We start from the raw sequence: 25,070 nt of genomic DNA on the forward strand, positions 1-25,070 counted from the left end.
TAATGAGGAAGGAATCCATCTCAAACGGCTAGCTGGACTCATTTTAGAGTGAGTGCTAATTGTACTAACTGTATGCAGTTCTTCAGATCAGCCATACACTCATAAACACGCTCTTTCACTCAGCAACAGATGAATCAAGGGTTATCCAATTAAATCCGTACTAGCATCTCCACAGTGTAGATCTGTTTGTCGTGCTGTGTACTCCATCATCCCACATCAACCAGTCTAACCAGTCACATCCATTTAAACGACCCATATCCTCTTCCCTTCCTCCATATCTTCTTTCCCAGCGACTGTGGCTGCTTTATTATCAATCTGCTATTCTTGGGGAAGCGATTCGTCCTCAGGCTCTGACAGAATCTTTCATCAAGTCAGTTTATCATTATCCATCTCGATATGAAAATTCTTCCTGAGGTCTCTGTCATGTCTCAGCGTTCAGTTTATCCCAGGAAGACATCCTCAGCTTTTAGGCTCGCTCCAATCTGGGGGGGGGGGGGATCTGCTCCGTTTAATTTGATTTGCTTACCAGCGTGGAGAATTTATGTCATCGCAGTTTTGTGTAATTGCTTTAGGCTCACACGCTGCCTAATTGCAAGCAGACCTGGAGTTCAGCCCGCCTGAGTCACAAGTTTGGTTATTTGGTCTGGCAGATTTCTCCATTGCACCACTTTTGTCGGTTCTGTCTGTTTTTGGCAAGCGGCCCCCGGTTTCTGTGATTCTGTTCTCCCCGGCAGTGTCCAGTGTGCCAGGCTGCTTGTCTTTCCACCCATCTGTCTCGCTGTGTCTCTTATCTGTCCACACACCTGCCTGTCCACCTGCCCGCCCTTTGCGCTGTGTGTCCACTTGATAATGGACCCTTTTTTCTGTGTAACTAAGCTGAGCACACACACTCTAAGTCCCATTACACATATTTATTTATGAATATCTTGATCTGGGGCAGATTTCCATTGAGTCAGAAACATAATATAGAGTACAATATGTCACCCACCTCACATCTATTTATCTACATAAGAAGGGGGCGTGGCTTAAGGATTACACACCAGCCTTATGTAATGTTTGATAAGATCAAAACGCAGGCTAAACATGTAAATACTGCCAATGTTTGCACTCAAAACATCGACACAGAACAATGTTTTTATTTATTGATGTTTTTATCAACCGCTTCAATCATAAAAATCTGGATCTGCAATATTTCACTGAGCGGCACTAATAGTATAAGCGTGTTAGGCTACACTCAACCAATCACAGGAAGTCAGGATTCATGTCTGGCATCACATTTCCATGCAATCAATATGCAACAGTAAACATAATTCACCCTGTAATGGCTCACCGTGGCTTCCTGCTGCTGAATTTATCACTTTAATATAAATGAGCCTCTTTCCTCCGTGTCAGCATCCTCTCAGAATTATGTCACAATTTTCCCATCGAGGTGTTTGCCTCGTAGGCAGGACGGTGGCATGTTTTGATGGGTTTCCTCTGAGCGGTTAAGCCGTGCAGCACAGGTTACCATGGTGATCTGCCCATGGTAAACGTGAGCCGCTGACACCAGAATGCTCTTATTAAGCCCAAATTTAGCAAGGCAATTCCCCGAAACTCACTTGTCCCTGTTGTTCTCACCTGTCACCTGGCGACGGAGGCAAAAGCCGCAGCCTCTAGTTTATGATCCAGCACAGATTTTGAGGACTCTCTCTAGAGAGGCTCTACAGAGGCTCCTCTATGCTGACCTTCCCCTCACTGCACCTCTACGTGTGTGTGTGCATATCCGCCTTACAGTATGTACCAGGCATGAGTGACAGTATAGGAGCTTTAGAGACGCTGGAATTCTGCTTGGCTGCCCACATGGAACCATAGCTTCAGACATTTTGATTGGCAGACGGATAGAGCAGCATCTTTCTGGTTAACAGGCAGAAAGACGAGCAGAAAGAGGAGCTAATGGAGCAGGAAATGGCAGCCAGTCAAAATGAACTTATGCACAGCTAACGTAAACATTACCATCATCAGCGTACGCACATCGAGCTCTGTGGATTGTTCCCTTTTCTTCTCTTTGTCGCATCAACTTTGTTATCAAAGATCAACACACAGCCACATCGCACGTCATTTCCTCCTTTTGACACCACGTCTTGTGTGTCATTTTAGTCATTTATATATCTTATTCATGTTTTTGTGGTTGGAAAGTGCCTCTGGATTGAAGCTTGTGCACTGGTGGCAGTTTTCTATGGTCTACTGTGTGTTTAGCAGCTGCAGAGGTCTATTTTTAGCCCGTCAGAAGACCCCGTGAATTCGCCTGCCGTTGTCAGTCGCACCACCAGGGGTCAGTCTGGCTTAAGTTTCAGCCTACATTGTTTTTCAAGCCATCCACCTGTGTATACAGTACTTACTGAACTGTTCAAACTGGCAGTAAGCATTTTTATTTGTCCTCCAAGTCAAGCCATCATTCAGCGTTTCCTCTATAAACGTCTCGGTGAATTAGTACTTTGTATATTGTGACGTCTTTCTGCGTCTTCTTTGTGTCTGCGAATGTTTATCTGTCTGTCTCCATGGTATGACTGTGATATATTTGGATATGACAACGATTTGTGAATTCTCGAAACAAAAATCTCCTCCCTTCGTCATCGTTTCTCGCTCTCTCTGTTCTCTCTCTTTGTCAACATACATCTCTGTCAGTAAGAGGGGGAGTTTGCTGGCTCTGAGCTGTGTGTGTGTGTGTGTGTGTGTGTGTGTGTGTGTGTGTGTGTGCGTGTGTGCGCGCGCGTGTGTGCGCGCGCGCGCGACTGTGTGACTTTCGCTGTCTGCCGGGGCACTATTGATGGAGGATGGTGGCGAGGGGCCGGCCTGATAGTTCTGATACTCGAGAATGAGGAGGGCGCCAGGTGGAAGTAGTAATGATACCCCAGGAGGAGTCACTCAGACTGGGGTGCCTGGGGAGAGGCGGCACGGGGGGAGAAGAGGAGGGAGTGCAGCAGAGGAAGGAGATGTGGATTATCATTTGTGTCTGACAGAAACTGAATCCCACACCCACACACACACAGACACACGTACACATAAACGCACAGCTGGATAGGGCTTAATGATGACTGAGCAGTAATGGCCACACGTACTCGTTCCCCGGAGGAGGAAAGCTTCAGACAGATCCTCTGACTCACACAGATCTGAAAAAAGACACATCACACAACCACACACACACACACACACTGATTGTCTCTTGCTCTCACTGTTTTTTTGTTTGTTTTTTTGCATACGGTAACAGGTGGTTGGGCAATCAAGCAAAACATCTAAAAATACGCTTCACACACATAAACACGCGCAAAAACTCGCACACACACTTATCAGGATTTTGATATTGGACAAAGTCGGTGAAGCGGCGGACCTGTCTCTGTGTTCTAGTCAGCCATGCATGACAACATTGCAGACGGAGGGGTGGGTAGGTGGCGCGGCGGCGGCTCAGAGACGGCCCGGAAGACGAAGTCATTTGTGGCAGTCAGAGGGTGAAGCTATGCATATTTTAGACTCACCAAACAAACACTGAAGTGAAACGATTGAAATTAGAGAGGAGGATAAAAAAAGGCACAGTTATAGGTTGGAACATCAGCGTCTGCAAAGTAATGAGATGAAGTCCGTTGGGTGAGAGGGGGAGTGAAGAAGAAGAACAGAGATGGAGGGGAGGAAGGAGAAGGAGGAAACAAGGAGTGAGAGTGCAGAGGAGGGTGTTTTTCAGTTTGGCTGCTTGTTAAGGCAAAATGTGGGAGAACATCCAGGACTCGGAGGAAAATGAAGGGCAAGAGAAGAAGAGAGAGAGCCAGGGAGCAGCACTACCACACAGCGCTAGCAGATTTAGACTGCACATGTTTTACCACCGACCCTTACAAAAGAATCCACAAAGTTAAAGAAACTGCAGAGATGACAGCAGCGGTCTTCTTTTCTCCTGCAGCTTCCTGATTATTGATCATTTATTGGCTCCTGTAGATGCGCCGCCGCGTGCTTTGTTTTGTTACATCAGCTAATATCATTAAGCTCCTTTGCCAACATGGATCTTGTTGTCATAACAGTAATATCTGAATTGAATTTGAGACACACAATGACAACTTAGACAGACAGAAAGGCCCGGGTGTTGCTTATTAGATTACAGCCAAGGACAAAGGTAAGTGGGTAGAGAGAGAGAGAGAGAGAGAGAGAGAGAGAGAGAGAGAGAGAGAGAGAGAGAGAGAGAGAGAGAGAGAGAGAGAGAGAGAGAGAGAGAGAGAGAGAGAGAGAGAGAGAGGAGGGAATATGAAGTCGAAGCTGGAGTGCTGGTTGGAGATAACAGGTTTGGAAGAAGAAGTAGAAGAGAGTCTGGAGTGATGGGTGACAGAGGAAGATGGTGGCTAGATGAGGATAATGGTGGTGGAGAGAGAGAGAGAGAGGGGAGGGGGTCTAAAGAGAGGATAGAGGATAAAAGGTGGCTGAGAGAACAAGGGGTATGAAGGGGTGGAGGGGGTTTAGACAGTCAGGGTGAGCCAAAGAGAGAATCTCTTTGCTTTGAAGGCAGACGTGTGGTATTAAGCCTTCTGACTCGCATCTGAATGTGAAAATGAGAGCAGGAGACGTAGTAACAATACAGATTTTAAAGGCCAATGCTGAACCTGGAATATTTATAGACTTAACCTCTTAAAATAGTTTTCAATTTAATTTTTTTTTCTTCTCAAAATTGTGTGATTGTGTCCTTGGACTCTGAAACAGCACTGAGATCTCTGAGAAATTCAATCTATCCACCAAATTTCATTCGCGTAGGTGAGTGAAAAGCTTTTGGCCGCCCTTAATGGATAAATAAAGACTGCAAAAAAAGGTTATCGGAGGATTTTCTCTGCACTCACTAAAGGAAGGACCTTTCCACCTGACCGGCTCACATCAAAATATGATAGAAAGAGAGAAAACCAGACGTCTCAAGGCTCCGGATGTGGTGATTTGTGTTCTTTGGGTGTTTCACCAATTGCAAAGTTTGTCTGGCCGTCCTCATGACATACTGTACACATATGTCACCCATGGAGGAGGCAGAGACAGAGCACATGGGGAAGGACTGGTCCATCTCTGTGGCAGAGGTCAATGACCAAGCTAAAAATCTCCTCAAAGGTGAGATTCGTTCTGAGATTGTGAAGGCTCTGGATGTTGCTGTGCTGTGTTGGCTAAGGTGTTGCATGGGGGTCAGGGACCAGAGGGTGTTTTCCTATTACAGAGGGATCACACTGCTCAGCCAACTAAGGAACAGGGGGTCAACTTTTTACCCTTGCAAGGAAGCTGGAGGGGTCATAGGAGTTTACCAATCCTGTCCAATGTGCTTTGTATACATGAAGAATGCTCATGTTGGACCCTGGATACAGATTCTGTTTTGGATTTCTTATGGACAGAATCTTGAGCTGGAGCCGAGGATTGGAGAGAGTCCAGTTGGTTGGCCTACCAACCTACGTAGTTCTGTTGGCTTCGTCTAGCTGTGACTTCCAGCAAGCACTGGATGGGTTTGCAGCTGAGTGTGAGGCAACTTGATGTGTGACTGTGATGCAAAATCTCAGCCTGGAAAGCAGTAGATTTTTCTCTCCAAGTCTGGAGTGAGGTGTTGCTCCTAGTGAAGGAGATTAGGAGTCATGGGGTCTTGCTCAGGAGTGAGGGCAGGATAGAGTTTGATCAATAGGCAAATTGGTGCAGCGATACAGACACTGTATCAAACTGTTGTGGTCAGCCTGAAGGCAGAGCTCTTCATTTACTGATCGATATACATTCCAACTCTTACCTGTGGTCATGAGCTCTGGGTATTGACTGAAACAATGAGATCACAAACACAATCAACCTGAAATGACTCTTCTCCACTGGGTGTCAGGAAGGACACAGGAGTGGAGCGGCTTCTCCCTGGCTTTGGGAGGAGCCGGCTGAGGCGGTCTGGGCCTCTTATCAGGATGACCCCGGGTCGCTTCCCTTGGGAGATGTTCCAGGCCCTTCCAGAATATGGATGGTTTATGTTTTGACCCTAACCTGCGTCCTGGTGGATACAATGTTTAATGCTCCAGACTGATTAAGATCGCCGACAAGTATGTGAGAGCTTAAGTAGAAGATATGGGCACATTCAGGGAAGAATGAAAAGGCAACTGGTGATAATTCTTCAGCCGTTACTATATAGTGGTATAAAAGGACGACTGTTGGACTAAATTACTATACTATTCGTTTGACATTCCATCTTTTGAAGTATTCTTGGGAGAGAAAGCAGCAGCTCGACTGTGGCGAGGGCGATCGTTGATGTCATGCATGATTCATTATCATGCACGACACTTTTAACACTTAATTGCTCATCTCGCCGTGTTGTATTCCCGACTTAATAAGATTTCTTTCACAACACGCCTGAAGATACTCTAAAACAACCTCCTATTGTCTGCTCCTTATGCCTAATTCTCTGACACTATGACACACACACACACATATAAACACACATGCACACACACATGCACGCACACATCTGTTCTTGTTCCTTTGCTTTGCTCTCCTTCCCTTCCCTTCCCTCTCTCTCTCTCTCTCTCTCTCTCTCTCTCTCTCTCTCTCTCTCTCTCTCTCTCTCTCTCTCTCTCTCTCTCTCTCTCTCTCACTCACACACGCACTGACATACACGCTCACAAACACAGACGGGCATCAGTTGGGAGCAGCGTTCATTCATTAAATGCTGAGGTGTGCAAAGCTCCGCCCTTGCCTTGTCACCATGGCGCCAGATCCTTTGGTGCAACAGATAGAAAGTTAAACTCACTTTAATATTTAAAGATGTTTTGTCTGTTTGCTTGTTGTCGGTCTCACTGCCTGTCTGCCTGCAAATCGGAGAGGAGGGGAAGGGAGAGAAGAGGAGAGGAGAGGAGAACTTTAATATCTTGCTAATGACTGAAGGGCAGAGGAGCAGTGCTGCCTCACAATGTCTGTACATTTACATTTGGCCAGTGTGAGAGTATTGCCGCATATTAAAGATTAGGGAGGATAAAATAATGGAAATGGTAATAAAGTGTAAAAGTGTATGAATCAAAAGAGCACAGACCTGCAAAAGTGAAGCTGCAGAATGGCGATTATAATGAATATAGTGAGGAAAGAGACAGAAAGAGAACATTAAAGAGGGACAGAGGTGATAGAAGGAGAGGTAGAAGATAATGGAGGGAGAGAGAAATATGAAGAGGACAGAGACAGAGAGAGACAGACAGAGAGAGCAGAGAGACAGACAGAGCGCCTCTCTCAGGGGAAGAGGTTGATTTGGGCCTGTTGCTGATTTGGTTTGGACTGCTCCCGCAGAGCCGAGGTGACTCACCATTCTCCCACACACACACTGACACACTCCATGCTATATGTGACTCTCTGTGTGTGTGTGTGTGTGTGTGTGTGTGTGTGTGTGTGTGTGTGTGTGTGTGTGTGTGTGTGTGTGTGTGTGTGTGTGTGCGAGAGACAGACAGTCAGACAGACAGACAGATAGACACAGAAAGTGGGTTTCTTACATCCTGCCAGTGTCCTGCAGAGGTAAATTGCGAGCGTGTGTGTGTGTGTGTGTCTGTGTGTGTGTGTGTGGTGCGTGCGTGTGTGTGTGTGTGTGTGTGTGTGTGTGTGTGTGTGTGTGTGTGTGTGTGTGCCGCCATGCTGTGTGTTGCCTATTGGGAGCTGCCACTCTTAATTAACAGATAATAGCACACTGTTCGTCTCTTTCTCTTTTTCAAACCGTCCCTGCTGATTTACTGTCTGTTGTCTAATGCTTTTCTAATACACAGATACACACAAAACACACACTTATACACGTCTGTGTGTTTTTTAGTACTGCTGAGCTTTCATAAGCTTCTAGCACCCTGTATGGTACTATTTAATACCTAGAATTCCAATTTAAATGTATTTGTGTTGTTGACCCCCTAAGATACATTTAGCCTGTGTGTAATAATTCTTCGGCCTTAAGAGACATCACACAATGATTTTATAGTAATATATAAGCTGGAAGAACACATGCTGCTCTCATATAAACTTCTCTCTGTGCTATAAATCAGAGTAACACATGTAAACAGTAGCTTTGTGGAGGGAGAGGGATGGAGTGTTTGTAGCTATTTGAAGTCGCAGATGACTGGTTTATCTTTTTATACACGCAGACACACACATTTACGCCACGTTTGGCTTTCTGCAGGGCTGCCAAAACCTAACTATTCGCGCATTAACAGATTTAGAAGGCACATCGCAAGAAAACCTTCCAACAATCTGCTTAGATGAGCGGCGTATAAATAGCCCTCTGTGTGGTTTGGTAATTGTGCGTATGAGCGAGAGTCTCTGCTTTAATGGCAAATTAATGTTGCCTGGATCTAAGCCCTTAATCATTATCAACGCGCACGTTTCGGTTTTTTGTTTTCTCCGTGGGATGGAGAGCTGGGAGACAGAATGATTCCAGTGAAAAGATAATGAGGTTACATCATAATCAAAAGCGAGTAATTGTTCTGGGGGGTTTTTCTCTGAGCGGAGAGGATTTTTATCTTTTTAAGAGACGGCCTCCAGATAAGTAATGACATATTGTTTCAAGAGAGAAAGTGTGAAATGACAGGCTTTCCAGGCAAGTCCGCCGAAATCACCTTCTTCGGCTCCCCTGATTGCACGGAAACGCGCCTGAATGCCTGTGATTGAGCAGCGAGGGAGACGATGGTGTGATGGGAAACAGCCTGCAGTGGTTTTGAGCCGGCGAGCGGCGTTCTGTCTGCCGCCTGTGTCATCCATCACCGCAACGCAACCAAGGAAACCACTCCACAACCACTATTAATACTTGTGGACGTGATTGTGTTATACATGCCTCCAGTGTCTGACGTCGAAACGGGTGGGTGTGTGTGTGTGTTTGAAAGTGTGTGAGAGAGAGAGAGAGAGAGAGTGAGATTCGAAGAGTCTTTTCTTTTCTCTCCTCAAGTTCTCATTAATCTCATTGGCAAGAAATAATGCATGAAGATTATCGATTTCTTTCCCCCTGATATAAAATTCCCTGCTGTGAAGGTCGTCGGTCAAAGTAACATTGATTTGCTGCCTTGCTCAAGAGCATTTTAGCACTGTGGTTGTGCGTAAACATAAGCAGCCATTCTGTTGTCAGCCTCTGGAACTTCTGAAAACAAACTTTCTCTTCAAAATGACTGCACTTTCCAATCAATTAATGATGTAATAGTTCTAGTAATTGAGGATATCTGTCATATTTAACAAATAAATCTAATCTAGCTAATTTGGGCCAATATTGAACATCTAGCAGACACCTTCATGGATAAATAATTCCCTTAATTATCACAGTTTGGTTTCTATTTGTTGTTTTGTTGCTTATTTGCAAGTCTCATCAGATGTTTCAGGGCAGGTTCTGCTTGTTAGGGCTCATTATGTGGCAGGGCCCAGTTTCCAGATGGCGCCTATACCGGGTCTCCGCTCCTAAAGCAGCAGACATGATTTGACTTGCTAAGTCAGTAAGTTGAGGGTAAACAAATTGATCGAACTGATTAAATGAAGAAATTGCCTTTAAAATTGAACTTTAAAAATTCAGCATTTATATTCCCACTTATCAGACATTACGGACCTGTGTGTGAGCAGTGACTCATGCAGGTGAATCAGTCTGTGCGCGTTGCTTGTTAACATGTTGGAAATTCAATATATTCTCTCCACACGAGGGCTTCATTGACGTTGTGCAGCCTAATTGCTTATGAGTGAAGAGGCGCACATAAGAGTATTCGTCATGATTTACTGCTGATTTTAAGAGGTGCGCAGGAGAGTAACCCCAGGTAACACAAAACATATGCTGCGTTCCCGATGAGTAACGCCACTGAACAGGGTTGTTTTATTCTAAAGAGGATGAAAGACGACGCTGTAATGGGTTGCAGATTGTCATCAGTGGTTCTGTCTGGTGGGAGCACTTAATGTGTCGCTTCCACTCACCGCACGACAGCGGTGAGAGTGAGCAGCAGCGCCGTGCCATGTGTGTTCATGCCCCGCAAATATCTCTCCGGAAAGGCTGAGCGCCCCTTTTTTCCAGAGAAATCTGTCGGATGAGGAGAGAACACAATCCTGAGCAGGTAGAGAGAGAGAGAGAGAGTGTGAGATACTGATGAAGATTTGAGGGTTAAAGAGTTTGTTTTGCTCCTTCTCCCAAACTCCCAGGAGTCTCTGTGTTTTGTATGTGTGTGTCTTCGGGTTTTTTTCGGGAGGACGCCCACCGTTGCAGTCCAGGAGTCGACAGATCCTCCCCCCCCCCCCCCCCCCCCCCTGCAGTCAGCTTAACCCCTCACCTGCCACTCATGGACGTATTCATCGTTACACATGAACCCAAACTCCTCTTCCCCTCATTATTCATTTACCTGAGACGCTGACAGGGTGACAGAGACGCACGGGGGACTTCAGGAGACGTAAGCGTGTCCCCTGCTGGCTTTAGATGAAAACGTTGTGGGCTCTACAACATCACGTGGTTTTGTAGCCCAAAGCCAAGTGGCACATTTCCCAGACACATTGAGTTTGTTTGTTCTTTTGCCTTTGCCTTGCATCTGTTCATTTATTCGTTTGTTTGTTTTGGGTTACTTTGCAATGTGATCAGAATTGGATGAGAATAGCAGGAGACTGGGGCGTCATAATGCTCCATCACCAGGAGCAGGTTGACTGTTCTGGAGCCCGACTCACAATTAAAGGCAGAACATCAAACAAAGCAGGGGGAATTTTCACATCTGATTCGTGTGATCCATGTCTCTCTCTCTCTCTCTCTCTCTCTCTTGATTATCTCCCTATACAACCATTCATAGGTGACACTGATGTATTCCAGCGTGACTTTATGACCAGCAGGGTCACACACACACACACACACACACACACACACACACACACACACACCACACGCTCTGATTACCTTCAACGAATCTTACGCAATCAGCTGCAACTCTGCTCGTCCATTTTTTTTTTCACATGTTGGGTTGGTGGCAGCAGTTGTTATTTGTGCAGCGCCGATCATCAATTCAATTAAAAATGGTGTAAACGAAGAGGAATCCTATTGTTTCCCATTAACTGCTGCGTGTCCTCTTTGTCTACAGGTTTACGCTGTGCTAGAGACCGCTGTGAACTGTCAGACTACTTAATGAACTGTGTTCTACAAAGCAAATGATCTGTGCTGAAATGCTGCTGTTGACTCATTCCCCTGCTTTTCCCCCGGTCCTGCAGTGGCCGGGCTTGTTTGTGTTTATATGTGCTTGCATGTGTGTGTGTGAGAGGGAGATAAATGGGATAATGCCTATAAATTGGACATGACTCATCAGGTATTTCATCAGCGCCAGCTCATAAACCCCCCACTATATTAAAAGGTGTGCTTGTGTGAGCGGGCACATGCTTTTGTGTGTATGTGTGTCCTTCTCTCAGACTGCTGCATCCTCTCTGTGTGCGCTTGCAGGGTGGAGGAGAGTTTTAAGACTCTTTTCTGGTCGATTTTCGGGCTGTCTGAAGTGATCTCAGTGGTGCTGAAGTACGATCACAAGTTCATAGAGAACATCGGCTACGTGCTGTACGGGGTCTACAACGTCACCATGGTGGTCGTTCTGCTCAACATGCTCATCGCCATGATCAACAGCTCATACCAGGAGATAGAGGTACGTTTTAAACCAGTCGCACCTTTATGTTTCCCTTAACATTCCTTCCTCACCCAACATGTGCTCTGTGTCTGCAGGAGGACGCAGACGTGGAGTGGAAGTTTGCCCGCGCCAAACTGTGGCTGTCCTACTTTGACGAGGGCCGCACACTGCCCGCCCCCTTCAACCTGGTCCCCAGCCCAAAGTCCTTCTACTACCTGGTCCTCCGCATTAAGACCGGCCTCATATACCTCTGCAAGGCCAGCAGCCGCAACCACGGCAATGAGCTGGAGATGGGCATGCTGAACTCCGGGTCCAAGGTCAGAGGCTCCTGCAGGCATACTTGAGAAAAAATAGTTCAGCTTTTCATTTTCAAGTCACAAAAAATGGAAAGATATCTTACTTGCTTCTAAAATTATATTGCACTTTGTTTCCTTTGTCATGTTAAGTTATTAAATGAAGGCCAAGATGTAAGACTGTTCAAATTCCAATTAGTGAAAAGGAACCATAGTGAATGGAGAAAAGGGTTAAAGGGCAGGCTGGCTAATTACACCTGGACTCCAGTGTGTGTGTGTGTGTGTGTGTGTGTGTGTGTGTGTGTGTGTGTGTGTGTAAGTTGAGGTCATCTATTTATAGCACCCCGGTCAGAAAACTGCTTTCGTGAGCGCTCAGAAGTTGCTGTAGTTTACCTGATCAACCTGATATTCCCACTGCAAACCGGAGGTACAGGTTCAGCTCTGTTCCTTTTCATGCTTTCCCCCCTCCGTCTCCCTCTGGAGGATTCCGTCCATCTAAATAAACTCAGCGAAATGGAGAAATCATCTCACATGTAGAGAATAACATAGGCCATTTAACACTGAACGAATCTGAGCCGCTGAATTTCCTCCGTCTGCTGGAGCGTCTCGCCTCAGTGCCTCTGCCAAGCTATTAGTCAGGCTGTTGGATCCGCCTGTCTGCTCAGCTGCCTGGCCAGGTTCTGGAAGGGGACACAATGGGTCACACCCCACTGCTGAGCTGCCCAACATCTCTGCTTCTCTGACAGCACCGCCGGGGAACCAAGCAGGCGTGGCAAGTGATCAATACCTAAGCTCACAGCGGACCAGAGTCCAGCAGGGAGACGCCAAGAAACCACAGAGTGTTTCTGAGCCACTGAGCCTTTCACTCTCTTTGTTAGCGTTTATGTAGCATTTGAGAACATTTGCCTCGCTTAGATTAAAGCTAATTAGGTGAGTTTCAGAGGAATATGCTGCATAACTGCTAAGTGTGTCCTGCAGGCGACGACTGAATACAGTGTGTGTGCTTCAGTGAACGAGCCTCTCAATCCATCTCTGCAGCGTCTCTGTCAAAAACAAACAAACTGAATATATGTGTGTGTTATAAATACAAAGGAGTCACCTGAGGCCATGACGCAGCGCTCAAACCCCAGAGATCACACAGCAGAGGGTTTGAAGCTCTGGAGAACACAGACACAGAGCAGCACTTGTAGTTCGGGGGAAGCAAAATCAAACACAAGTTGTTTAGTTTCCTTTTGATTTGTCCCCGGTTATAAATGAAACAAAATCCTAAACAATCGCGTAGTCGCAAGCTAAAAGTGTCGTAATAAAATTAAATTCATGATAGTCTTGAATAGATTTTATTACTTTTAAATGGCTCCACGCTCACAGACAGGATGTTGCCAGAGATTTATATGTGTGTGTGTGTGTGTGTGTGTGTGTGTGTGTGTGTGTGTGTGTGATAAACTCCTTACTTTACCATTTTCCAGTATAATTTACAGAGTCTGGGCGTTGCGGCTGGTATTTTATTCATTGAATAGTTTACATTAATACGCTGTATATTCTGAAAAGATGCAGCCACAGCCTTCATCAGGATCCACAGCTTCAAGTTTACTACTTTTAAATACTTCAAGCTTTCTCAGTTATTCACAGGGAATCATGTATTTTTCATCGTGTTTGTTTTTGAGATCCACCCAGCGCTCCTCGGCTCTGGCTGTGTTATGACTCCGCTGTAGCCGGTGGTGTGTGACCGGAGTTCCTTCATGACACGGCGATGCTAGAATGACACACACGGTTCAGAGTGAGGTCATGGACGTAAGCGCCTCGTCTGGGCACAGAGGTGCGACGTGTGGAGAACTTTTCATTAAAAGTTTTGTTTTCTGTGTGTGTGTGTGTGTGCGTGCTTTCCGTACAGGACGAGCGTTTCCGGTCTTACCCGCGGCCAGGAGAGGAGTTCATGCCTAGGAAAAGTAGAAAAGAACCCACGAGGCACCAGGTAAGCAGAGGTCACACTCAGGGCGGGAAGGGAGGATGGAATGGATTGGGATGAGAGGATGGAGGGGTTACTGGAGAGACACACACAGAGAGAATGGAGGTAGAAGAAGAGAAGCGTGGTGAGAAAAGAATTTTAAAAAGGCTGGAACGGAGAGATGACAGGGAGAGATGGGAAAAGAGTGAGGAATGATGGGAGGAGGGGCGATGGAGGGATAGAATAGGACGGCTCGACTGAAAGGGCATCACCCGGAAGGAAGGAATGAAGGAATGAAGGAGCGAGAGAGCGGGGGGCAAAAGGGGGGGAGGAAGTGTAGAACAAAGCTGTGAATGCCTCTAATGAGCTGCGTGTATGTGTGTCTATGTGTGTGTGTGGGAGATCGAACTGAGGCGCACACACGCAGTAAATGAGCGCGTCGTGTGTGAGTTATGGAATCAGCTTCATCCTCCTTCACCTTTGCCCTGGGGGAAATCTAAACTCCTTAACTAGTTCGCCCGTCCTTTTTTTGTGCGTCTTCTTCCACAAACAACACACGTGTGCGTGTGTGCGAAGCATCGAAATGTCACCCGAGCCAGCTGATTGGATGTCTGCGGGCGGGCTGTGACAGGTATCGACCCATCGCTCCCAGAGTGCCCACACGCAGGGGATTGACTGCTCCAGTCTTACAGCAGGCAGCTGCAGGACGTCCCTGAAGGCAGCAGATCGATACTCGACATACACACATGAACACACACACACACACACACACACTGCTTTTCTCTACCACACACTGGCCAATTCTTCCTTGCCTTATATGCCAGCTTGTCACCTCCTGCCATGTTAAATTGATGCCCACCCTATTCTCTTCTCTCCTCCTCCTCCTCTTCCTCCTCCCTCTTCTCCTCCTCCTCCTCCCCCTCCTTGTAGAAGATCATGAAGCGCCTGATCAAGCGATATGTGCTGAAGGCCCAGGTTGACAGAGAGAACGATGAAGTCAACGAAGGTAAACATCTCCTCCCCTTTAAGGCCCACCTTCACTCTGTTATGTGCTTTGAGAGTGTGTGAATGAGTGTTTGCACAGTGTGTGTATGTTGGGAGGGGGAGAGAGACATTGCAAGGGTGCTGCTGTATTTGTGTGTGTGTGTGTGTGTGTGTGTGTGTGTGTGTAAGACCTCATAATCACTAGAACCTCTAGCTTCTTGCTGTATTATGATGTACTTTTCACAGTAATGTTTATTTTCCTCCCCAAAGTCCTGATGTTGCATATTTAATCATTGTTTTGCTGTCTGTGTGTCTGTGTCTGTGTGTGTGTGTGTGAACGTGTTGTAGGTGAGCTGAAGGAGATAAAGCAAGACATCTCCAGCCTGCGCTACGAGCTCCTGGAGGAGAAGTCCCAGGCGGCGGGGGAGCTGGCTCGACTTATCCAACAACTTGGCGACAAGTTTGGCAAGAACACCATGAGACACTGACGAGGCTCACAAGGAGGAGCGAGGAGAGAGGGGAGTGTGAAAAGAGAAGGGGACAGAGGGAGGGGAAGGAGGAGAAAGAAACAGACCGGACACTAAGATTTGGAATTTTTTGGAGTGTGCAGTGAGGACAGAATGTGGAGTGAAGAGGGCAGCGAGTGTGTTTGTGTGTGTGTGTGTGTACGTGACAGAGCAGGAGGTCAAAGGGTTAAAGGCAAAGCAAATTCACTGTGGAGGCTTTTTGTGTTGACAGTTGAATTCTAATTAAAGTTAAACGTCTTCAGGGAGTGAGAGGGGGTGGGGGGAGGGGGGAGGCGGAAGGAGACGACTCACAGGTGAGGTAGAAAGAGGAAGAGGAGCGAGGACAGAAGGAGACACGACGGGGTGGGAGAAGGTTGCCGCACAACCGCTGCCAAGAAAATATCAGGGAGACGTGGACGAGGCGGAGAGCGGGAAAGGGAGGAAGGAGAGAGAAACTTTATGGAGCGTGTGTGTAGCACAGAGAGGCTGGATTGGCGCGTTGGTGTGGAGTGTGTGCAGGGCGAGCCTAGAGTGAAAACTAGAAAGCGTCCAGGTGACCTACATCCCTTTACATTACTGTACCAGGCGGTCTAATTAACACGTTTCCACCCACACGCGACCTCTGACCCAGGGGCGGCGAGATTCCAATAGAGGTTCATTTAAACATAATTAAAGCTCTGAATGTCCATAAAACATCGAGTCCTGATCCCTAAGTCTTTCATTTCCTCTGTTCCACATCATCACATTGTCTCTTTGTTTTCAAGAATGCACTAACCGAGCTAATGCTGCCTTCAGGTGCTGCCGTAAGTATGGTAATTCTAATTAGTTTGTTTAATTGAACCTCTAAAGTGTCAAGTACAAACGACGGAGGGAAGTCAAAGCTGACATGACGCCGCTCTCACTACCTTCAGCAGCTTTGGGCCCTTTAACCCACGAGTCCCGTGACCGCTGAGGGTCTGTTTATTGTGCCTTTGCGACACAAAGCTCAGTGCCACTGCTCCATGGAGAGTTTTTATGGTCTTTAAAATATAATAAGTCCAAGGGAGCACACAGGCAGAGGCAATGTCTCTGCCTAATTGTTTTAGGGCAACCAGACCTTTTGCGAGGTAAAAATGGAGACTTTTGGTGTTAGATAGATCTAGGAGGTGAGACTTATGAGAGAGCAATGCAGTCATTTGGCTATAAAACATTTTAATTATGCTGCACAAGCTCCTCTGGGTAAGTTTCTGTTCTTTTGCCGTCTCAAACTGTTTCTGCATATTCCTTAGCTGAGCATTTTGCTGTGGACTCACGTGGGTGAACAGTTAATGAATGATTGATGGTTTTAAACAGATCATTTGCATAAGGATGATCCCTGCCACGCCACAATTTGCCCACGTAGAAATGAAATTGCCGTTTTTTTCCCCTGCGTAGCTGCAGATGCGGTGCAGATGATTGATCGCGTTGCACTGCGGCGGATCGCAGCACCGGCGTCTCTCAGGCTCAGATTCTAAAGGCAGAGCTCTGGATTGCCATCGTTAATCTCTTAGATGTTCCTATAGTTGCAATGCTTTAGTATGATCCCCACCCATGCACTTCCAAAGTATACTTTCTTACTTGATGGCTCCATTTTTGTACCCCGGTGCTTGTCAGTGTGTGTTTAATAGTTAATACTCCTCATCATTCTACAACTCCTCTAATTGTTGGTCCTATTTTGGTTCGGCCTGTGAAATGCATTACAGTCATATTAACGGCCCTCTTTGGAATTGTTAATATGTTTATGAACCCACTGTGCAAGACGGAGCAATCCATAATCCATGGAGGTGATGAATGATAATCAGGGGGCATTAAAACACCAAAACAAAGCGTTTAAGTGGCTGAAATGTGGCCTTTTTAGAGGAGGTTTGCATCCAATACTAACATTACTTTAAGCTCAGATTGATTGTTTTATTGAACCTAAACTGAACCTACACGTGTCTCTTTATGTTTGTATGTTAGAGAGAGAGAGAGCACCTAATGATTCCCTGTGCGCAGACACAGTCTCAAGAGGAAAATGTTTTGTGATATTGTGTCTTTCCCTGCCAGAAACACAATTACCTGAAAATACTGTATTTTTAACTTGTAAGCAAGAAATATTGGTTAAAGGAAACTCTTGTACTGTATATTGTCATATTTTTATCCTTTAATTAAACCGGATGAGCTCTAAGCAGGTTGGTTTGGTTTTTGTTGTTTGCTGGAAGGTGGAGCTTATTAATTACATTTAATCAAACAGTCTAAATATACATTGTTTTTTTCCCCCTGTATGTGTAGTTAGACACAAGGCACCGGAGCAAAACCACACACACACACACAAACACACACACTCAGACAAGCAAACAGCAGCTGGAGGTAATTGCACTAAATGTACACACAGACCACCTGCTACCATGGGTAATATTACAAATAACAATAATATTAGTAAAGACACACACACTTTATTCTTTGATTACACACATATCTTCTTCATCTCAATGCAATTGCTTAAACAACGCTCCAAAATCTGCCAAAAACAATCACAAAAGAACGCCTCCTCCCTAAAACACACTTTGTAACTCTTGTTTTCATTACGCAATAAATATGGCACCTGTTTATTGTATGAAATGTACCGCAGAGTGGCTACAGCAACAAATCAGACACACTTGAGTGAGCTCCTTTGGGAGGTGGAGTGAAAAATTCCTGCAGAGGGTTGAGGAATGAGTTGGAGCCAGATGGAGGGAAAGGTCTGGAGCACTTCTGTGTCTCTGGCTCTGGATCCATGTTTACATTGTAAAGGTCACTGTAAAGATGTTCTCTGTATACACAACTGCTCCCTGGTTAGATTTTTATTTAGAATATATCTGAATTTAGTGTCTCGCTGTCCAAATCCACCTCTGAAATCCAACAAAATGGCTGAAAGTGGGTCAAACGGCTTGTGTTTGACTGATCGATTTGGAGTCGAAAAAGGCCAAAACAGTGGCAGAAAACTTATCCATCTTGATCATAACAAACCCCTTTGTGTAAGGAATGTAAAACTTCTCCTCCAGGCCATAGCCCAACCCCACACCTTCAAACATAAAAATAAAAGCCCCAGGAATCTGCGAGACATCAAGGGCCCGATGTTTTACGAACAATTTCCTGAATACTCGTCACATATATATACAATTTCGCCTGAATCATAACATAAAACAACTCTGGAGCCGTCACACAGTAGCACAAGTCTGAGAGGTGCAGACTAAAGTGGGTCTTAAAAGCTGAAGAGCTCCTCTATCCATGCAAAATACTCCTTCCTGCCAGTGTGTGTTTTGACCGCACAAACACCTGCAGCACAGCACGCTCCACCAAACATGTGTCCAGATGTTTATGAGCGATCAGCCGCTCGCTCGCCTCTCGGGCTGAGGTCTCTGCGTCGTTTCAGGTCTGTCACTTCCTCTTTTATTGTGCAGTCTGCCATCACACATGGGGCCAGGCAACCCTATTAAACTGTTTAAGGTCCTCACTTATGCTTTTCCTTACATGGTCGTTTTCTAGGCCAGACACAACATAGATGGATGGATTTGATTTCCTTGTGTAGGTTGATTGAACACCTGTTGCAGACATGTGTGTAGGTGTGAAACTCTGTTTACCCAACGCAGTGAAAAGCTGATTTGGACGTGAGATCGGATCGGATTTGATGTCAATCTGCACTTTGTTACACTATTAAAGCCTCACTGTCACAGTCCAGATGCAGCAGGTTAAAACAAACCACGCATCGCAATTCAAAATAACTTTATCGACACGGATTGTAGCTAGCAAGACGACACAATCATTTCCACTCGACAGTCCGGGAGAAAATATTGTTGAAATTTATTAAATGCATATAAAAGTCAATAACTCACCGGATACATGCTCATTTACTAGCCCCAATTTTGTGTATGCGTCTGGCTTATAGCCTCTGTCACATCCTCTTCTCTCCGCTTCCCCCCTCTTCCTCTCTTTCCTTCCCATCACTCATCACTGTGCTATATATGCAGCCCAATAAAGAACACATGCCAAAACATTGTCTCCCAAAAAAAACCTTCTACATTCAGACAGAGAGATCCTATACAATACACACACAGAAAATACACGTACGCTCGTATAGCCAAGACCCGGACTGGACCATCGCCATAGCAACGGAGTTAGTCCAAGGGAGATGTGGTTTGGAAGTTCACAGGAAATTCTATTATCTGATTTCCTCCAGTCCTCCCCCTCAGACTTCTGATATTAGTTTGAGCCTTAAGGGCATCGCTCCACACCCATGTGTGTGTTTGTGCATCTCTGTGTGTGTACATGAATCGAGCATTTTTGTGTGTGTTTGTTTTAATGTTTAGTTGTTGATACATGGACTTGACTGTTGTGTGTTGTGTGTGATTTTACCTTTGAGACTGAGCAGACGAGGGCCTCTGTGTCATAGACCGTGTGTGTGTGTGCGTGTGTGTGTGTGTGTGTGTGTGTGTGTGTGTGAGAGAGAGAGAGAGAGAGAGAGTCAGTGAGTCTGTGTGTTAAACCAACACGCTATAACTGACATCCCCTCTCTGCTGTAATTTGTCCCAGAAGCCCAGGGCAAAGAAGTGATTCCACCTCTCCCATCCTCCCTCTCTCTCTTTCTCTCTCTCTCTCTCTCTCTCTCTCTCTCTCTCTCTCTCTCTCTCTCTCTCTCTCTCTCTCTCTCTCTCCCGCTCTATCCATCTCGCCTCCTCCATCTGTCTTTCTCCTCCTCGCCTCTATCTTTCCTGGCAGAGCGGGGAGTATTGTGACCTCCCGCCTCTGAAAGACGTGGATTCCAGGGATTGGAAGGAGAGATTAAAACTCCCTCTCCACTGTGCCTACTGCCTAGTGGTCCCCCAGGAGACACACACACACACAGTGTAGAACACATTTTTGAAAATTGCCTTTTTCCTTGTATAAACACACACACAACACACACACACAGAAACTAACCCTTCCTCAACTATTATTAGACGCTTGAACACTCATGTAGGTGGGCTCAAACACTCTCCCTGTCAGGACTCTCATTGCGCGCTCGCTGATGTGTGAGCGCTCACACTCGTACTCACGGTGAGGGCGAATTTAGCGACACACAAACTAAAGTTCATATGTGCGTATTAATAGACACTTGAACACGTAGCGGGAGAACACGCAGCAGTCTGTCTCTCCCTGGCTGTTACTCTTTCACGAGTACCTGTCGCATCCCATTTCTGCCTCTATCCACCCTTAATCCCTGCCAGTCTCTCGTGAGTATGTCATTACATGCAAACACTCGCCGAGGTAAAACCCTCTTCAAAGGATAATTTGACTGAATCAAGCTGAACAGACACTCCTGGCTGACCTGACATGATAATACAGCGGAAAGAAGACAATTCCTCCCCCCCTTTGGAATTAACTGGGATCCTGCATTCTTGAATAAGAAGACAATGGGGCTGAACTAATGACAAATACACAGAGAGGCTTTGATTCCTTCCTTCCTAGAGTGATACTCTAGTGAGATGACATCGCTCTCTGAACTTGTTTTTTTTTGTAAATTATCACCTGTTTTGTATGGAACAAGTGGAAAAGCAACTCTACGTGATAATTAACAGGAAATTATTGTAATTATTGTAACTTGCACAGTTTTGCTCCACAACTCTGAAGCATCTGAGCGAAGGAGGCGGAGCTACACTCAGGCCATTCTAAAGGAAAAATAGTCGCCCAAGAAAATAATTGTATATCTTACCGCAGACCTGCTAAATCCTAACATTTGGTTAAATCTCTGCAGTATCACTTTACGTCCCTGATGGAGGCGTGTATTACCTGCTCAGGCCTCTATAGCAGGGATAACTTGAGCCGCCGAGACTATTCGTACTTTCATGACAATGAGGAGGAATTTTTCGACCATTCATCCCTATAATTGCTTCAGTCCATCAATGTTTGTGGGACTTCTTGCTTGAGTGACCCTCCTCAGGTTGTGACACAGCATCTCTGCTGAATTAAGCTTCACACTCTTGACGTGGCCGTTCAAAAACACACATTTTCTCCTTTTTAAACCAGTCTTGTTGTGTGTGGTTGTTTTTTATTGCATTTAAAGCTCCAGGTGAGCGATGCTTTCGCCTGAAAAACCGCATAAATTCCCCATACGGGTTTGAATCCTTTGTTCCCTCAGTAGGTTGTGAACCGTCCAGGCCCTGAGGCTACAAAACAGCCCACAAACCACCAGGCTCCCTCCACCGTGAGCTACACAGCTGGAATGAGGTTTCGGTGTGCCTTTCTCCATCCAAATTTAGACTTGAGTAATTTAAATTTTGCCTGAAAGTTCAACCATTGTCTCACCCGTCCACAGGACATCGTCTCAGAAGTGTCACAGAACATCAGGGTGGTCTTTTAAGAAACTCCACATAGAGCTCCATGCTGTGTTTTGTCTCAGAGATTCCCGAAAGTTCTAAATATTTCACAAGCTTCCCCACCAAACGCTGTGGTCCTGGTGTGAGTGTTGCACAATATCCACTCCTGCCTGAATTATTCACCATCATTCGTGACTTTAGACTTTAGACTGATTCTTGTATTTCTACATTGGATCAGGTCTTGGTTCCGTCCTGGTCCAACCAAAAGTGTGAAAGATTAGATGTAAACCTGTTATTGTTGCATGATGGGTAATGAGTGAACCTTCGTCATGGTACCACCGACCAAGCCGCATCGTAATCTTACCTGCTGTGAGATGATCGCCTGGGAACATCACACAGCTTCATCATAAAGAAGCTTTTCTTTCATATATAAATCACTGTCATTGGTCAAATGCCAATATCTCATTTCTGGAGCAGTCAGCGGCCCTGATGGAGCTCATAATTCCAACTGTCTGAACGCTATCTGTGTGAAATATGTACATCCTCATTGGACAATTTGTCTCTGCACACCGTTATGTTTGACACTCCCGTCACAATCTCTATAGTTCTGACAGTTTCTCATATCTGTTTCATAACGTTGCTATTGTCTTTGTTTCTGTATGTTCTTTCTAAGGGTTCGCTTTGCAAATCAGACAGTGTAGGTATGACAGAGTTTGAACGGTAGATTAATCAAGCCTGGAGTCTTTGACCTGTCACTTAACCCAACAGAATGAGTAATTACATTCAGTTATTTGTATCCCGTTGAGAGTAGGATGGCCTGATTTGATCTGGCTGTTGCCTCACAGAAGATCAGCCTGTTAAAGTGGGATTTAATGCTGAACTTACAAGAAAATTCAATAATTCTCTGGGCCGGAGGCTTCATGCTAAGCAAACTAGCCCACCTGTCCGTCTCCCTGGTCACATTCTACAGCTTTTCCTGGGGGATCCTTTGACATTCCAAGTCCTACGGGATAAATGATAATCCCTCCCTGTGTGGGCGTCAAGGAGACGTCCTGATTACAGGTCCAAACCAACTCAGCTGGCTCCTTTCAGCGGCTCTACTCCGATCTCCCTCTTGATATACGAGCTCGCCCCCGGAAACAAAACACATTTCGTCCCCTCGTGCCTGCGGCGTGGTTCTTTCAGTCACTATATGCAGAGCTCATGATGATAAGAGATGGAACATAGCTGACTGGAGAACAGAAGAGCTCTGCCAGTCGGTTGGCAGATGAGGGCGGCTGATATACACACACCAACTCCTGGGCACCAAAACTGGCAACCAACGTGTAATAACTTCATTCACCCAAGTAAACAATATAAATCCTCTTTAATATAATTCGGCGGCGCTTGTTGACATCTTCATCTTCGACATCGTCCTCAGATCCAGCAGCATCTTGATCATTGCCACTATATCACCTCAGCAAAGTTCCCGTGAGTGTGTCTGTGTGCGGGGGGGGTGGGGGTTCCTCCGAGTGCCGTGAAATGAATGAAAGCGAATGAGCGAGATGCAGACAGGAAGTAATGTTTATATTTATTACAATTCCAATGCGGCTGCTCGTAATATGCAGCAACATTTCCCCTCAGTGTTTTTATGTACCTACGAGATAGTTTGCCTTTTATGGATGAGCCATAGCCGCCGCAACGCCATCCATCTTCTGACTCGCTTGCTTTTGTTCTGCTTTGTGTTGCCGCTTTTCCGTCTTCACCTTCCACTCACTCATGCTGGTATTTGGTGTGTTTGCTTCACCGTCTCTTTCTCCAGCCTTCTAGCTGTGTTGTTTTTTCTCTGTCTGCGTCTGTGTTTATGTCTTTTCTCTTTGTTTCCATCCATGGCCATGCATCTCGCCGTCCCTCCGTCTGTAGTTTTGTCTGAATCATCGTCCACTGTGACCCGAGTGACCCTGGAAACGGAATGTTACCGGGTGATTTGTTGTTTCTGTGCCCGTTATTCTGTCTCTCGCAAACACACAAACGCTGATGGAGATCCTGCGTTAAGGGACACCGCCTCTGTTGTTTGCCTCTTGATCTGTTTGGTTGCCCTCCCCTCTCTCCTTCTTATCCTCCTCAATCTCTCCTCTTCCTCCCTGCCTCCCCTTGTTTCCACTTCACCCATCCTCCCACCCTCTCCCTTCTTCCTCTGTGCGTCCTTCCCCATCCATTTGTTGGCGTTTTGAGAGGCAGAAAGCCCTGCATCCTAACGCGTTGGATCAAGTCCAGGGCAAACCTCTGTCGCATGGCTCAGTGGAGCAGGCAGTGCTCCCCTACCTCCCCTCCCTCCACCACCACAACCACCTCCGCTTGCACACATGGCCTCGGTCACACACCATTTTACCCGGGGGCACAACCTCCTCTTTCACAGATACTGAGCACAACCTGGCGGAGATTATTCTCGTTTGAAATGCAGATAAAATGTAGGCAAACACACACAAGCTGACTCAGGCTCTCCTCCTCTCCCCCTCTCCTCCTCTCCTCCTCTCCCCCTCTCCTCCTCTGCTCCTCTCCTCCTCTGCTTCTCTGTTCCTCTGCCGCTCTGCTCCTCCCTCCACTCTTTGTTTGTTTGTTCTTTGTGTCCAGATCTCACTTTGAAACGCTGTGTGGTGATCTGACTGCACCTGCTTTATCTGAACACTTGACTTGTACAGACATCAAAAACCTCATTGAACAAAAAATAAGTAAAATAAAATAAAATAAAATAAAATAAAATAAAATAAAATAAAACAAAACAAAACAAAATAAAACAAAACAAAATAAAATAAAATAAAATAAAATAAAATAAAATAAAATAAAATAAAATAAAATAAAATAAAATAAAATAAAAATGTTATGATGATTAGAAACATTTTTTTAAATATTGCATGACTGCTACTGCCCACATTTGAAATGTGAAACGAGACATTTAAAAATCTAAACATGAATATGAATGTTTCCTGGTGACACTTTAATTGCACCTGAAACTCTCCATCTGCCACCAAACTTCAATTTCCCACCCTATTAAGGAAAGCATTCATTTGTGGGAGACGTCAAAAGACAAATGGCATTTTTATTTCTGTGACTTACATGAAAGCCCCAGTTGAAGTATACATTTGTCGTTTTGACTGGCAAAGAAAGTAAATGCCTCTCCTCTTTTATTTCAGCCTGCGATTTGCAATGGCGTTTGGTGTTTTGGGCAGAGATAATCAAGTGACTAATTGCAGAGCATCTGATTTCTGCCAGTGGGGGCGTTTGATGCGCTGGCAGGGAGAAAAACTATTTTGCCGTCTGGATTCTCCACTGAGGTTAAAGAGGAGTTGGTAAGAAAAAAAATGAATTCAGTTATGGAAAAATAGAGAGGGAGGGAAGGAGACAGTTTTGTGTCACATTTTTTTTAAACATTTCTGGCTGGA

At 45.6% G+C, this 25,070-nt stretch overlaps 1 protein-coding gene across 2 annotated transcripts in view; it reads left to right on the plus strand.

The window, feature by feature from the left end:
- The window catches only part of trpc7b (transient receptor potential cation channel, subfamily C, member 7b), a 49,785-nt gene extending 34,209 nt beyond the window's left edge, over positions 1 to 15,576 (plus strand). For both annotated transcript variants that reach the window (XM_076159498.1, XM_076159499.1), the window contains 5 exons: positions 11,411 to 11,606; positions 11,684 to 11,905; positions 13,773 to 13,853; positions 14,757 to 14,832; positions 15,159 to 15,576. In XM_076159498.1, coding sequence (XP_076015613.1) covers positions 11,411 to 11,606; positions 11,684 to 11,905; positions 13,773 to 13,853; positions 14,757 to 14,832; positions 15,159 to 15,298 — 715 coding nt within the window. In that variant the 3' untranslated portion in view covers positions 15,299 to 15,576. The remainder of the gene's footprint in view (positions 1 to 11,410; positions 11,607 to 11,683; positions 11,906 to 13,772; positions 13,854 to 14,756; positions 14,833 to 15,158) is intronic.
- The last annotated feature ends 9,494 nt before the right edge of the window (positions 15,577 to 25,070 follow it).

Source organism: Genypterus blacodes, unplaced genomic scaffold (genome assembly GCF_046128005.1).
Source record: "Genypterus blacodes isolate CSIRO-AG114 ecotype Tasmania unplaced genomic scaffold, CSIRO-AGI_Gbla_v1 ptg000098l_1, whole genome shotgun sequence".
NCBI lineage: Eukaryota > Metazoa > Chordata > Actinopteri > Ophidiiformes > Ophidiidae > Genypterus > Genypterus blacodes.